Genomic DNA, 15,613 nt, shown 5'->3' with positions numbered 1-15,613 from the left:
TGCAAGTCTTGTCTCATAAGGGTGTCTCCAACACAGAAGTTCTCCCAGCGTAGACACAGCTGATCCTCACAGCTAATTGGCCTGCAGATTAATTCCTCCCAGTGATACCAACAACAATCAAGGCTTAACTATAACAAGACTGTGCACACAGTCCACAAAGGGATGCACCAAGAGTGTCCACCTCAGGTAACTGGGGAGGCTGAGCCACTGAGCCCCATAGGACACCTAGCACACAAAGTCACTCTATCAACACAGGAAAGCAGCCAAAACGCGGAGACAAAGAAACAGGTCACAAATGAAAGAAATGGAGGAAAGCAAATGACTGGATATAGAGTTCAAAACCACGGTTATAATGTTTTTCAACAATTTCCTAGAAAAGACCGATAAATTTAGCAAGACTCTCGAGGATATGAAAAAGGACCAACTAGAAATTAAGCATACACTTACTGAAATAAAAAATAATATACAGAGATCCAACAGCAGACTAGAGGATCGCAAGAATCAAATCAAAGATTCGAAATACAAAGAAGCAAAAAACACCCAACCGGAAAAGCAAAAAGGAAAAAGAATCCAAAAATATGAAGATAGTGTAAGGAGCCTCTGGGACAACTTCAAGCGTACCAACATCCGAATTATTGGTGTGCCAGAAGAAGAGAGAGAGCAAGATACTGAAAACCTATTTGAAGAAATAATGACAGAAAACTTCCCCCACCTGGTGAAAGAAATAGACTTACAAGTCCAGGAAGCGCAGAGAACTCCAAACAAAAGGAATCCAAAGAGGACCACACCAAGACACATCATAATTAAAATGCCAAGAGCAAAAGACAAAGAGAGAATATTAAAAGCAGAAGAGAAAAACAGTTACCTACAAGGGAGCACCCATATGACTGTCAGTGGATTTCTCAACAGAAACTATGCAGGCCAGATGGGAGTAGAAAGAAATATTCAAAGTGATGAATAGCAAGAACCTACAACCAAGATTACTCTACCCAGCAAAGCTATCATTCAGAATTGAAGGTCAGATAAAGAGCTTCACAGATAAGAAAAAGCTAAAGGAGTTCATCACCACCAAACCAGTATTATATGAAATGCTGAAAGGTATTCTTTAAGAAGAGGAAGAAGAAGAAAAAGGTAAAGATAAAAATTATGAACAACAAATACATATCTATCAACAAGTGAATCTAAAAATCAAGTGAATAAAAAATCTGAAGAACAGAATAAACTGGTGAATATAAGAGAATCAGGGGGCATAGAAAGGGAGTGGATTGACAATTCTCAGGGGGAAAGGGTGTGGGGGGTGCGGGAAGAGACTGGACAAAAATCATACACCTATGGATGAGGACAATGGGGGGAGGGGGTAAGGGCAGAAGGTGGGGTGGGAACCGGGTGGAGGGGAGCTATGGGGGGAAAAAAGAGGAACAATTGTAATAACCTGAACAATAAAGATTTATTAAAAAAACAAAAAACAAATACTTAACATAGCATTTCCCAAACTGCATTCTTCAGAGTGCCTCTTTCTTACCTAGTGACATGCCCACTTTAGTCTTGCCTAATCAATAAAATAGTCACACATGCCCACGAGGATTTAATTGTACTGGTACCACCTAAAATCATCTCCCATGTCACACCAGGTTCCTTACTTTGGGAAACCAGGTCCATGATCCAAGCAGGTTTAAGGATTCACCTACAAATCTCAGCATCCTGCCCAGCAGAAAGTGAAGACAGCTGCCCCAATTCTGCCCAAATCACTGACATCCCATGCTTTGCCTTCTTAAAGCAATTGGCGACATAGTCACTTTCAAACACACTCAGATCTGAACCATGGATTTTCTCTGAGCAAGGCCGAACCACCAGCTACCTTGTTTATGAGAACAGGGCTGGCCAACAGTGAACACATGGGACACTTCACGTCACACACACGCCCAGCCACTGGACAGCCACCAGGCATGGGTCTGTTGTTCCCCAGACAGACTTACGTTCACGGCTTCAGCTTTGCATTCGTCGTCACTGTCTGGGGCAGAGAGCGCCAGCAGGATTGGACACACTTTGTTTTCAATATCGTGCTGGAAAATCAGATCCTGCTCCAGAAGAATCAAGAGCACTTCCTGGCTTGACTTTCTAACCTAGAAGAGGAAAAAGGCAAAGGGGAATCACAGAGTGAGCCCAAGTGCTCCCAGGATGAAGATGAAGCTTTCTCAGCAGAGCACCCAGCTGGCCCTGCCTCCCCTCCACCATGGTTCTGGAACCTTCTGGCATACTTCCTTCCTGAGGCCTTAGAACATGCATTCCCTCTGCCCGACTGGCTCCTGCCATTCGATGCTCTCAGGCCAATGTCCTTCTCCTGAACCCCATCAGGTCAGGCCCCATCTGTATCCTAACAGCACCCCACACTTTCTTCTAATGACTCATGTCCCAGATCTACACTCATATAGATGCACACATGTGCATGTGCACACTCACATGTACACACGTGCACACACACACAAATACAGACATTTTTCTGTATGGTGACACAATGCCGTCTGTCTTTCCCACCCAGACATGGCTGGGTGCCATGTCTAACTTGTCCTCTGTCCTCCTGTGCACCCTCAGGACCTGGCAGCAGGTTGATGACATGGAGTGCAGCCTCCCACTGCTTTGCAAAACAGTAGGACACCACGCCCGGGCGTGAATCCTGTCAGCTGCAACAGGAGGCAGGGCTCAGAGGAGGCCCTGTGTGCAGGACAGGAACTGGAGGACTCTGTGCAGAGAAGAGAAAGGCAGAAGGCTGTACTTCATAGTGGGCCTGGGGTAAGCAAGCACCAGAACTCGGAGGGAACCTAGGATGCTGGAGAGATGACATTTTTGGAAAAATGAAAGCAGAGGAAATTCCAATTGATAGAGCCAGTCACAGAATATGCCGCTCCAGGCCTATGTTGAGGCAGGAGAACAGCGAAGAGTCACAGATGAGGAGCAGAGAGCGGTTACAGAGAGCCAGCCCTGAGACTAAAGCCACAGCATTAACTTTCTGAACAGGTGACAGGATGAAAAAGTATTTTGGAAGATCTTTCTGGCACTGTGTACTGAGGAAATTGGAGGCGATGACAGACTGAGGGCAGAGAGGTCAGCGAGGAAGTGATTGCAGCGATCGTGGTGGGGGAGGTGAACAGAGAAAAGGCAATATCACCAGGCAAGGTGACGGAACCGCATGTCCAACTAGAGACAGCGATGCCCCCAATAACTCTGAGGTGTCGAGCACTTGGTGTCTATGCCAGGAGCAGAGAACAAGAGAGGACCACAGAGCAGAGGAGTCAGACCTGTCAGCTGCCTCCCTGCGGGACACAATCCAAGGTGATGGCTCAAAAGGCTAGACGGCAGCTGGGAGGGCACACCAGACAGCGAGGAGGGGCCGTGAGTGGACATGGAGCCGGATGGCAAAGGCAGTTTGAAGCTTGCTAAGGGGGAAGGGTGGCCCCAAAAAGTTATATCCATGGCAAATCCTTGCAATCTCTGTATGGGACCTTATTTGGAGAAAAAGTCTTTGCAGATGTGATTAAGTTCAGGATCTTGAGGTCATCTAGGATTATTGGGGTGGGCCCTAAATGCAATCACAAGGGTCCTTACAAGGGAAAGGTAAGAGGAGAAGATAGACAAAAGAGGTAATAAGGCCATGTGAAGATGGAGGCAGAGATGGGATTGATGCAGCCACAAGCCAAGGAAGCCAGCAGCCTCCGGAAACTGGACGAGGCAGGAAGGATCCTCCCCTGGAGCCTCCAAAGCAAGCGCGTCCCTTACAACACCTTGATTTGGACTCAGGTCTCCAGAACTGTAAAAGAATCAATGCCTGTTGTCTTAACATCCAGCCTCTGGTTGCGGCTGCCCCAGGACACTCATACACAAGCAAGGCAAGGGGAGAGAACAGTGTGCTCAAAGGTATAGAGAGGAACTGTGGAGACGCGTGAGACGTCCCAGATGACAGCAGTGAGGTGGCCTGGGTGAAGTGGTGGAGTGGGAGGCTGAAATGTCAGCTGAGGTCAGAGTGGAAAGGTTTCAGTATCCCACTAAGACACCTGGTGATTATTGTGGTGCCACAGGAAGCCCCGAGAGCTGGCAGAGGAGGAATCAGGTCAGACTCGGCTTCAGTGAGGATAACTAGAAACCTCAAGGGGTTCTGAAAGCTGAGAGCAGGCGAGGGGCTCCCAGGCAGGGATGCTTCCAGCTCTGGATCCAGGGGCCAGGGGCAAAAAGGAGAGGGTAGGTGTGAGAGACACAGCCGAAAAGAGGTGAGTCATCACTGAAGATGATCACAGAAAATCTAAGGTGACTCTAGAGGTTTTTTTTGTGTGTTTTTTTAAAAATATATTTTATTGATTTTTTACAGAGAGGAAGGGAAAGTGATAGAGAGTTAGAAACATCAATGGGAGAGAAACATCGATCAGCTGCCTCCTGCACACCTCCTACAGGGGATGTGCCCGCAACCAAGGTACATGCCCTTGACTGGAATCGAACCTGGGACCTTTCAGTCCACAGGCCGACGCTCTATCCACTGAGCCAAACCGGTTAGGGCGACTCTAGAGTTTTTACCTCAGGCCTCCAGTAACCAAAAGAGAGATAAGGGAGGAACCAAGACTGAGGGGAAAGAGAAAGGTGCAGGTGCTGGAGTCTTGAGCTCCACGTGGTGCAACGGATCTCCAGGGAGAGCCATCCAGTGGGCTATGGAGATGGAGGTCAGGACGCGCGCACCTCAGGGACATGGGTGAGGGACAGCAGTCAGGTTGTCACCGCAGATGGGTCTCTCTAGGCCCACAGAAGTTGAGACAGAGGGAATCCTGGCACTGTGAGAAAAAGACGAGACAGCACCCTGGAAGGCGGGGGAGGCCAGGGCAGAGACTGGGGACGAAGCAGGCAATGAGGAAGGGCAGCTAAGAGCCCAACAGGTGATAGTGGTGTGAACACTGCACCCCAACCTGCGCTCTGCCATTACTAGCTGGGCATCTGGGTGCAGGAATTACCCCCTCAGGGCCTTGCTCTGGCCTCCGTCACAGTGGACATTAACAGTGCCATGTCGCAGGGTGACTGTGTGGTGATGACGGAACAAGCAGAAGGGCTCAGACCAGGGTTCAGGTTAGTGTGCCCCAGATTAGTGCTGGCTAGGATCTCTCAGAGACCAGTGTCAGAGCCCAGAGAGGGAAGAGTCAGGACGATCCCAGCCCAGGAGGAACAGAGTCCACATCCTGGTCACTTTTTACCCACTGGCAGGGCAGGGCCATGAAATGCCTGGTGGGCATCCAAGAAAGGGGTCTTCAAAAACCCAAAGTGCCTAACAGTGACAAATGGTACAAACGGATCAAGCCAAGGGAAAATAAATTCTGGGGGGAAAAGAAATGTAATTCCATAACAAAGTTAAAATGAATGACCAAGAGCTTTCGGATCAATGTGGATAGATCTTAAACATGGAGAAATACCAACCAGCAAGTGGCAGAATAGAGAGTGAAGCCTGATGCCACTTAGGTAAGGCTTTAAAGCACCCCAACAAGGCACTGTCTCATTCAGGGCCGCTTACACAGCAGTGTGACTCTAAAATTCCCAGTAGGAAGGGTCACCCTGAGCTCAGGATGGCAGTTCTACTGAAGGGGAGGGAGGAAGACGAGTGGGAGTCAGGGGGGCAAAAAGCAGTCTTAACCATATCTGTAACCTATAAACAGAAAGATTGGAAGCAAAATTGCAAAATGTTAATACTTGTTGAATAAGAGCGGTGGGTATATGGGTGTTTATTACACAAACCTCTCCTGTGATTAAAATATTTCATGATATTTTAGAAAAGGAAACTTATTTTTTTAAAAAACAAAAACACTGGATTTCACAATGAAGTGAGTTGAGTCCATGGCTTTTGGGAGCATCTGCAGTGCAGTAGCTGAGGCCCGACTGTGAGCCCATTCAGGGGTAGAGGCTGCTGAGGCTCCTTGTTTGAGAAGCTTGCAGTAGGAAAAGTAGTGATAGTCATCCAGGGTCAAGGCCAGGGGACGAAAAGATGAGGGAGACTTAGGTATGATTATAATCAAATGAGCCCTAGCCAGTTTGGCTCAGTGGATAGAGCATCAGCCTATGGACTGAAGGGTCTCGGGTTTGATTCCAGTCAAGGGCACATGCCCAGGTTGTGGGCTCGATTCCCAGTAGGGGGTGGGCAGGGAGCAGCCGATCAATGATTCTCTCACATCATTGATGTTTCTATCTCTCCCTTTCCCTTCCTCTCTGAAATCAATAAAAATATATTTTTTAAAATAATAATAATCAGAAGAAAAAAGCCAATGAGAGGGCCTGGAAAAATAAGCAAGCTTATGAGACAGAAGATGGAAGCAAAGAGGAAATGAAGACAGACTTAGTTAGGGAATGGGACATCCATTCCCCCGAGACATAAGGCAAGTAGCGCATGACAGCTGAAGAAATGTGGAATATTTACAGCTGATTCAGTTCTATGATTCTTTACTGAAAATATCTATAGGTAGCAGACCCTAAGCTAGGCCCCAGAGTTAAGTAAGGCCTAGCTGTACAGTCAGGGGCTCAGAGTCTAAAATGGGAGAGAAAGTATTGGTTACAATACCCAGTGGAATCTGGGCAATCCTAAAACACACAACAAATGAGCCTAGTGAGATTGACGCAAAATCCTGGGTTCCTCCTCCAACTCGCTGCTCCCCAACACATACAACCTCTGTACAGCAAGTTCCTCACCTCTACAGCCAGGATGAATTAACAAGGGTGCCAATACTTCACAGGGAGGTTCGGAAGAGTAAACAAGAATCCTGGCTAATCCTGGAGCATGGTGTGTGACAAGGGGAGTCCAGCAATGGGAGCTGTTAAATAGCAGCAGTCAAGGTGATAATATTGATAATATGCCCAATTTTGTTAATTTCATGCCTTACACGGAGTCACTGCATGTTCAATGGCCATGAAAGATACCTGAGGATGAACAGAGAGACAAGCTGGCCTGAGATCTGATGCTGGGTGGGACCTGGAATACCCACTCCCACATGTAAAAAAATGTACATCTTTGCTGAAGTGAGAATCCTAACTCATCAGGGATCTCAGGCACTCCCAGCGGCCCACACTGTGGCCGTCTGGAAGGGCCAGCCTCTGTGAAAGTGAGGCAGACTGGTGAGAGCAGGAGGGGAGGGGCATTCGGGAGGATCAAGGAGAATGAAGGGACTGGTAGGTGCCTGTGGCATCAGTGGCAGGATGGGAACAGGTGAGCCATGAAGGAGTGTGGGCTGTGCCCAAGGGCTGAAAAGAGTCTGAGGCATGTTCAGTGAGATGATTTCATCACATTTCTGTGTCTAAAGATGACAGAAATGGAGACGAGGGGATATCCTACTCCTCTCTTTATCCCCAGTATGAAGCCTCACACCTTGCTCCTTAGGGGCACTCAGAACCTGTCTGAAGAAATGAATGAATGGAAGAAACCATCAGATGAGACCTGTGTGGGGGAAATGTAAGCACCTAGAGAAGAAAATGCAAAACTAATCAAAATACTGATGTTAGGAGAGTGGAAATAGGGAGACTTTTTTCCTTCTTTGAAACTACATTCAATCCTGACAAACTGTTCAACATTTAAAAGTAAGTATTTACTCTTTTTAAAATGCTTGGCTCAAGGAAGAAATACAAGTCCACATTGTAGAATTTCTTGAAAATAACAATAATGAAAACTTAGCATATCATAAAAAATTATAAATACATTTAGCCTTTGTGGAAATCCACCCCCAAAATAAACTGAAAGATAAAAATGATATAAGGCTATTTGTTGCAATAATTTAAAAGTGGCAAAAAAGTAGAGATAACCCAAATGTCTACTGATAAACAATGGGACATGTGCTCAGTGGAGTGCTACGCAGCCAGAGCAAAGGAATAAGGAGGCTTTCCCTGGACTGCTATGGGCTGGCCCCCAGGACACCCTAGACAGTGGGAAAAGCAAAGAACAGAGCAGCAAACACAGCAGCCACCTTGCATCTGAGAAGAGGAACAAGAAGGGGCAGAAGACAAGGACATATGTGAATTTGCTTAGAGTTGTGTGTGTGTGTGTGTGTGTGTGTGTGTGTGTGTGTGTGTTTTATAAAGGTAAGAATAAACCAAAACCTATTCAAAATGGTTTATCAGGCACTCCTAAAAAACCTGAAGAGGCAGGAGAGACAGGCAAGGGGATCAGAATGGAAGTCAGGTTTCTCTGAATATACTGACTCTGTGTTACAGCTTTTCCTGTGGAATCACGTAAAAACATTTTAACTAATTATAAGTCTAAATTAAATCAAAATGTAAGTGCTAAAGCAATTCCTACAAATAAAAAAATGAAAACAAATGAGCCTAAATGCATATCAAGCTATCAGATTCACCACGAGAAGGGGTTGATGCAAGTGACTTGAAAATGTAGTACTAATCACATGACTGTGTGTCTCCAGGGCAGATGGCCTGAGAACAAGTAAATCTTAAACTACAGCCAGTAATTCTACCATAGGCTTAGTAATAACACCAGTATTTTCCTTCTGAATACACACATACATACATGTTAATACCATTAGGAAGCAAGATTCGTACTGTGTAATAAATTATATATATATATATATATATATATATATATATATATATATATATGTGTGTGTGTGTGTGTGTGTGTATATATACATACACACACACACACACACACACACACACACATATATAATCAAATAAGTAAAAACTCTATAAACCTAGAGTTTTTGCTTACATTTAAGTTTGAATTGGAAATATCAATATAGCTTTAGGAGGAATTTTCATTTTTTAAGAAAATCAATTGCTCTGTCACTAGAAGCAATGACTAATCTCATAGCAATGAGCATCCCAGTATCCACACTCTGGCTTCCTATTATCATATCCCTCTTTTATGGGGATATAGTATTTTTATAAGAGTTTCACAAAACTAGAATTCTAACTGTATATCTTTTCATCTGCCATTGTTATAGAAATTCAAGACAATACCATTACTCGACCGCCCCCCCATCTCCTGTCTTCCTTTAGGTTAGACAGTCTGTCCGATGCTTCTATGACTCTAGCTCTATTTTTGTTCATCAGTTTATGTTGTCCATTATATTCCACAAATGAGTGAGATCATGTGATACTTATCTTCCTCTGACTGGCTTATTTCACTTAGCATAATGCACTCCAGGTCCATCCATGCTGTTGCAAATGGTAAGAGTTCCTTCTTTTTTACAGCAGCATAGTATTCCATTGTGCAGATGTACCACTGGTTTTTAATCCACTCATCTGCTGACGGGCACTTAGGCTGTTTCCAAATCTTAGCTATTGTAAATTGTGCTGCTATGAGCATAGGGGTGCATATATCCTTTCTGATTGGTGTTTCTGATTTCTTGGGATATATTCCTAGAAGTGGGATTACTTAGTCAATGGGAGTTCCATTTTTAATTTTTTTAGGAAACTCCATACTGTTTTCCACAGAGGCTTCATCAGTCTGCATTCCCACCAGCAGTGCACAAGTGTTCCTTTTTCTCTACATCCTCTCCAGCACTTGTCGTTTGTTGATTTGTTGATGATAGCCATTCTGACAGGTGTGAGATGGTACCCCATTGTCATTTTGATTTGCATCTTCCGGATGATTAGTGACTTTGAGCATGTTTTCATGTCTCTTGGCCTTCTGTATGTCCTCTTTCAAAAAGTGTCTATTTAAGTCCTTTGCCCATTTTTTGATTGGGTTATCTTTCTTTTGTTAAATTGTATGAGTTCCCTATAAATTTTGGAGATTAAACCCTTATCAGAGATAACATTGGTAAATATGTTCTCCCATGCAGTGGGCTTTCTTGTCATTTTGTTGGTTTCTTATGCTGTGCAAAAGCTTTTTATTTTGATGTGAACTTTGTTTATTTTGTCCTTAATTTCCATTGTCCTAGGAGATGTATCAATAAAGATATTGCTATGACATATGTCTGATATTTTGCTGCCTATGGATTATTCTAAGATTTTTATGGTTTCCCATCTTATGTTTAAGTCCTTTATCCATTTTGAGTTTATTCTTGTGTATGGTGTAAGTTGGTGGTCTAGTTTCATTTTTTTTGCATGCATCTGTCCAATTTTCCCAATACCATTTACTGAAGAGACTGTCTTGACTCCACTATATGCTCTTGCCTCCTTTGTCAAATATTGAGCATAGTAGCTTGGGTTGATTTCTGGGTTCTCTGTTCTGTTCCATTGGTCTATATGTCTGTTCTCATGCCAGTACCAGGCAGTGTTGAGAACAGTGGCTTTGTAATATAGCTTGATATCTGGTATTGTGATCCCTCCAACTTTGTTCGTCTTTCTCAGGATTGCTGCGACTATTCAGGGTCTTTTTTTATTCCATATGAATTTTGGAGAGTTTATTCTAGGTCTGTGAAATATGCCGTTGGTATTTTAATGGTGATTGCATTGAATCTGTAGATTGCTTTGGGTAGTATGGACATTTTAATGATGTTTATTCTACCAATCCATGAACACGGTATGTTCTTCCATTTGTTTACGTCCTCTTCTATCTCTTTTTTTCAACATACTATAGTTTTCTGAGTACAGGTCTTTTACCTCCTTAATTAAGTTTATTCCTAGGTATCTTAATTTTTTTTTGTTGCAATGGTATATGGGATTTATCATTTCCCTCTTAAAGGAACCAGGGCATCTTGGAGAAATGGCCAATTGCAGGTAAAAGTGAGCTATCCAAGTCTACTGGGTCACATCAAGAAGATTCAGGGGCCAACTTTCAGAGTTTCCCCTTGTCAAACTTAGGATAATTTGTCTGGCTGGCATAGCTCAGTGGCTGAGTATCAACCTATGAACCAAGAAGTCATGGTTCAATTCCTGGTCAGGGAGCATGCCTGGCTTGACCCCAGTGTGGGGTGTGCAGGAGGCAACCAATCAATGACTCTTTCTTATCATTGATGTTTATATCTCTCTCCCCCTCTCCCTTCCTCTCTGAAATCAATGAAAACATATTATTTTTTTAAAAAACTAGGATAATTTGATCATCAAAAAGGATGGCTGCAATGGATAGAAACATCTAATATGCTAAAATTCACAGGTTCATAGTAATACTCAAACAAATTTTTAAAACCTAATTGGTAATCTTTGTAGATTATTAGGACACCAACTAATTATTCTAGAAACTGAAAAAGGGGGAAATAAAGCATTTATACTGTCTTTCCTTGGACAAACTTATTTTCAGGGTTAACAAATAGCTGAGGGAGAAATTCCTTATAGAAGAATCCCAGCTATGAAATGAAGAAGAAATGATGGGATTTGAGCATCACAAGTTTACATCCTCTAATGAAATCCTGGATGTGGCAATGATCACCCATGGCTGCTCCTGGTTGATGGGGATTTCATAATGAACAGGGAAGGCTGACAACACCTACACCCAGCGACCACACAGCTCTCTGCTCCCTGACTTGATGCCGGCGAAAACACAGCAGCATCCAGAACATATGCTCACTGTACGATACAGACGTCTGACAGAGCCTCTAAATTGCCCACAGTGTGGGAATACTGAGAATGGAGGAACATCTCGAACAACACGATGGGGACAAGATCAGCCAGATCCTAAGTGCGGGAAATCTGACAGGACTAATGGCCCAGTTTCTTCAACAAATAAATAGCAGAGGAAAAAAGGGAGGGAGACCTTTATAAATTAAGAGAGATTGAAAGACATGTCAACTAAATCCAAGTATGAACTTGTGTGTCGTCTGATTTGAACAGATTATCTGCAAAACCAGATTTATGAGAAAACTGGGGAAATTTGAACAATGACTAGATAACAGATGATATTAAGAAACTACTGATAATTTTTACACTTGTGATAATGGCACTGTCATTATGTTTTTAAAGTGTCTATATTTCTCAGAGTGTAATACTAAAGCATTCATAGCTGAAATGATACAGTGTCTGGGAACTGCTTTTATCTGGGTTGGATTTATGTTGGTAAGCGAAATGAAAAAAGACTGGTCAAATGCTAATGATAGTGAAGCTGGAGAACAGTACATGAACATTCATTTTAATATTCTCTCTACTGCTATGTGTGTTTGGAAATTTCCATAATAAAAAGGTAAAAAAAAAAAAGCATCTCATAATAATAACAGGTGTTGTCTACTTTCCTAGGTGATTAGAGGGACAGGGCACAAACAGATCTTTTGTGCCCAAATCACCTAACTCTAAGAAGCTGCTTTCTGAATGATGAAGATCAGTTAAGTAAGACTAAAGAGAATTTGCTACAGAGATCTTAAGGTTACAATTTTTCATACCTGATTGTTTCGATCGGTGAGGTACCGCACTACAATAGGTATGAGATATTCGGAGAACACCATTGAAAAATTTGACCTGTTTTCTTGTAAAAAAATGACAATAGGAGGAATCTGTTCCATCAGCTCAGTCCGCACTGTGGGCTCTGCAGCAATAAAAAACAACAAAGAAAAGAATTATATAAGACTACGCCAAGCATCTTATTTAGTACATACTGATAGTTTCTAGCTTTTCTTACTAAAATACTTTATCAAAAAAATTAGACAAATGCAGTTTAAAAATCATTTCCCATTCAGAGTATTTATGCTACAGACAGGCTTAAAAAGCTAATAAGCTATATGGCAATATAAAAACATAAAAAGAAGAGAGAATGACAACTCTATTATAACAAGCCATATATAAATCGAGGAGGGTGCAAGAAGTCTGCATGCTGGGCCAGCGTCCAAAAGCCATTACAACTAATGGCATATATGCCAGACCTATGGGTTGTGCTTATTTAAATTCCAGCCAGAATGTATACATTATAAATAATTCTTTCATAAATGCACTCCCCCACAATCCACACATCCCAATTATTTCTAAGGCAAAGCATTAAACAAAAGAGCAGCTTGAGCGCCAATATACCACATTAAATTTAACACAAATATATAATTGCTTCAGTGCTGTAAATGGTGACTCATTTATAAAGAGAATCCATTTAACGACTCAAAACATCCACTTGGGCCTTTTTAAAAGCATTGTGTCATAGTCTTATGAATATTTTAAACTAATATGGGAACTATATGGAAGGCTTATTTTTCCATTTTCAGTTAAAATGATCAAAACCTAAAGCAAATCTAAGGTTTCTGAAACTTTCTGAAGCTGTTCACCAGTCATTATAAATGGGGGGGTGTAGTTGTCAGTACTGACAAACCCACTCCTCAGTCATCTGACTTATCTGTTCGAGGTGAAGGTTATATCTCAGTGTCGACTGTACAGCAGTGTGCTTTTCTTCCACGATAGCAATCGTGGAGGTAGAAAGAGAAAGAAAAATCAAGATTAATCTACAAAGATCAGAGGTGAGGGAAAGTAATGACTGGATTGTTGTAATCCTTCTTTTGATTGGCTATTTCTTAGCAACCAATAGTCTGGCAGAACTTGTGAAATACAAAAGGCCTAACTGCCAGGGCAAAGAGCATTCATAGCCGTTAGTCATTCTCATTTTCTGAAAATAAGGATCATCTGATGCCAAACAAGACACCCATCCTTCATGGCAAAATCCATTCATGGGTACACATTGCTTTAAATTTACTGATTAACAAGCAGGGTTTTTTATGTTAGCTATCATTGGTTACAAACAATTTCTTGGAAATGAGCAAGTAAAACGTGAAAGTATATACTCCTTGTACAAACCTGCATCTTCTGACAATCTGACCACAATTGCCATGACAGTTAAGAAGTCTTCTTCATCATTACCGAAGTCCCTGAAGATATCAAGTAGCCCTCTGGCAATAATCTGACTGTAGAGACGAGAAATGATACAACAGTTACATGGACAACACTGACTGCTAGGGCGCAGGCTACAGGCAGATCATACAACCAGGGAGCAAAGGAAAGTGTGTGATCTCCATCCAGAGGGGAGGAAGTGTCCAGGAACGTCCAAAGATGATCATTCCAATGTGGGTCAATAACCTACAGGGATGGGACCGTGTCTTCTAATCTGGCAGTCACTGAAGGTTTAAACTGTCCACTTGGGACAAAGGAAACCCTCTACTCCTTTTCTGACTGGTTCTTCAGACCTAGACAGACTTGGAAGACAGGCCCCATGACATGGGAGGGAATTAAGTGACCAATAAATGCAGAAGGAAGAGCCCAAAGAGACATTGATGGCCACCTCTGTTTGAAATGCTCTCTACCCACTAGGTGCCAGCAGCATTCTCACCCCATGATGTGACAACCAAAAAGGTCTCCAGGGCAGTGGAGCAAAATCACCGCTGGTTGAGAACCAGCACATTAGAGGGCGCTGGGCAAAAGCTATACGGAAACTCTCTGCACTACCCTGCAGATCTTCTGAAAATATTTCAAAATTAAGGTTAAAGACATAACAAAACACAAAGACCAAAAAAAGCCACAATGAGGTAACACTACACCCTCTACAAGAACTCAAATTGTGAGAGTACCTGGTACTGGTACTAGATGTAAAGATATAAAGCAACAGGAACATACTGACATTGTCAGAGAGATGCAAAACAGCACATGTGATCTGGAAAACAATTTGAGAGTTTCTCAAAAAGTTAAACATACATTTATTATTCTCTTGGGTATTTATCTACCCAAATGAAATGAAAAAGTATGTCCACACAAAAACTTGTACACAAATGTCCATATTAGCATTTTTTTGTAATAGCCACACAATGCAAAGCTCCCAATGCTTGTCAACAAGGGCTATCCACACAATGGAATATGACTCAGCAATAAAAAGGTCTGAACTGCTGGTAACCAAAGGCACAAATATCAAATGCATTTTGCTAAGTAAGAAAAAAGCAGCCACACAGAAAAGACTAAATACCACATGATTTCATATATATGAAATTCTAAAAACCTTAGAATCCAAAAACAAGTCAGCAGTTGCCTGGGCCAATGGTGGCGAGGAAGGAAGGAGCTGACCACAAAGGGGCAAACAAGGAAACAAGAGGGTTAAGGAAATGTTCAAACTTGACCACGGTGATGGCTGCATGACTGTGTACATTTACCCAAACTCATCTCACTGGATGCTTTAAGTGGGTGAATTTTATTGCATGAAAAATAGGCCTCAATAAAGCTATTTTATACAAAGACATGGAGGAGGGGATATTCAGTGCAATCAGCAGTGGCTTACGGTGACCTGGAGGACTGGATGAGCGAGAAGAGGGATGGCAAATAGAAAGGGGCCCCTGCTTGCCTATCTCTGTTCTCTGACTACCTGACAATCCAGGAACATCAAACATCACTTCTGGTTGTTCATCTGGAGAACTAGCTAAAGTCGAAAACCCACCTTGATTTTTAGGAAAAGGCCAGAAATGTGGAATTCAAAGAGGCAGTCTTGGCCTGCATACTACAGGAAGAAATCCATCAACTCCAGCCTGCCCATAGAGAGACTTATACCACCCCTGGGATGAAAGGTCGAGATCTGGCAGCCAGGAGGTTTGGGAAAGTCGAAACAGACACTATAAAGTCCCTGATTACATTTCACTGGACCACATTCATGTCAGCCTCCCCTGGGAAATCAAGCAACCAAGATCCCCAATCTGCTTCTAGGGCCATAGCACAGATAGACAGATCTGCATCCAGCCTCAAGTGGTCACAGGGGACCTGC

General features: G+C 42.8%; 1 protein-coding gene across 2 annotated transcripts in view; it reads right to left on the bottom strand.

Annotated features, from left to right (window-relative positions):
- Positions 1-15,613, bottom strand: part of LOC103285776 (serine/threonine-protein phosphatase 4 regulatory subunit 1-like) — a 79,011-nt gene that overhangs the window by 28,986 nt on the left and 34,412 nt on the right. For both annotated transcript variants that reach the window (XM_008141208.3, XM_028145070.2), the window contains exons 4-6: positions 13,672-13,778; positions 12,282-12,424; positions 1,977-2,123 (exon numbers count right to left, since the gene is read on the bottom strand). In XM_008141208.3, coding sequence (XP_008139430.3) covers positions 1,977-2,123; positions 12,282-12,424; positions 13,672-13,778 — 397 coding nt within the window. The remainder of the gene's footprint in view (positions 1-1,976; positions 2,124-12,281; positions 12,425-13,671; positions 13,779-15,613) is intronic.

The sequence above is a fragment of the Eptesicus fuscus genome, chromosome 12, assembly GCF_027574615.1.
Source record: "Eptesicus fuscus isolate TK198812 chromosome 12, DD_ASM_mEF_20220401, whole genome shotgun sequence".
NCBI lineage: Eukaryota > Metazoa > Chordata > Mammalia > Chiroptera > Vespertilionidae > Eptesicus > Eptesicus fuscus.
The sequence above is the reverse complement of the archived record's forward strand: the minus strand, read 5'-3'. Positions and strand labels throughout refer to the sequence as shown.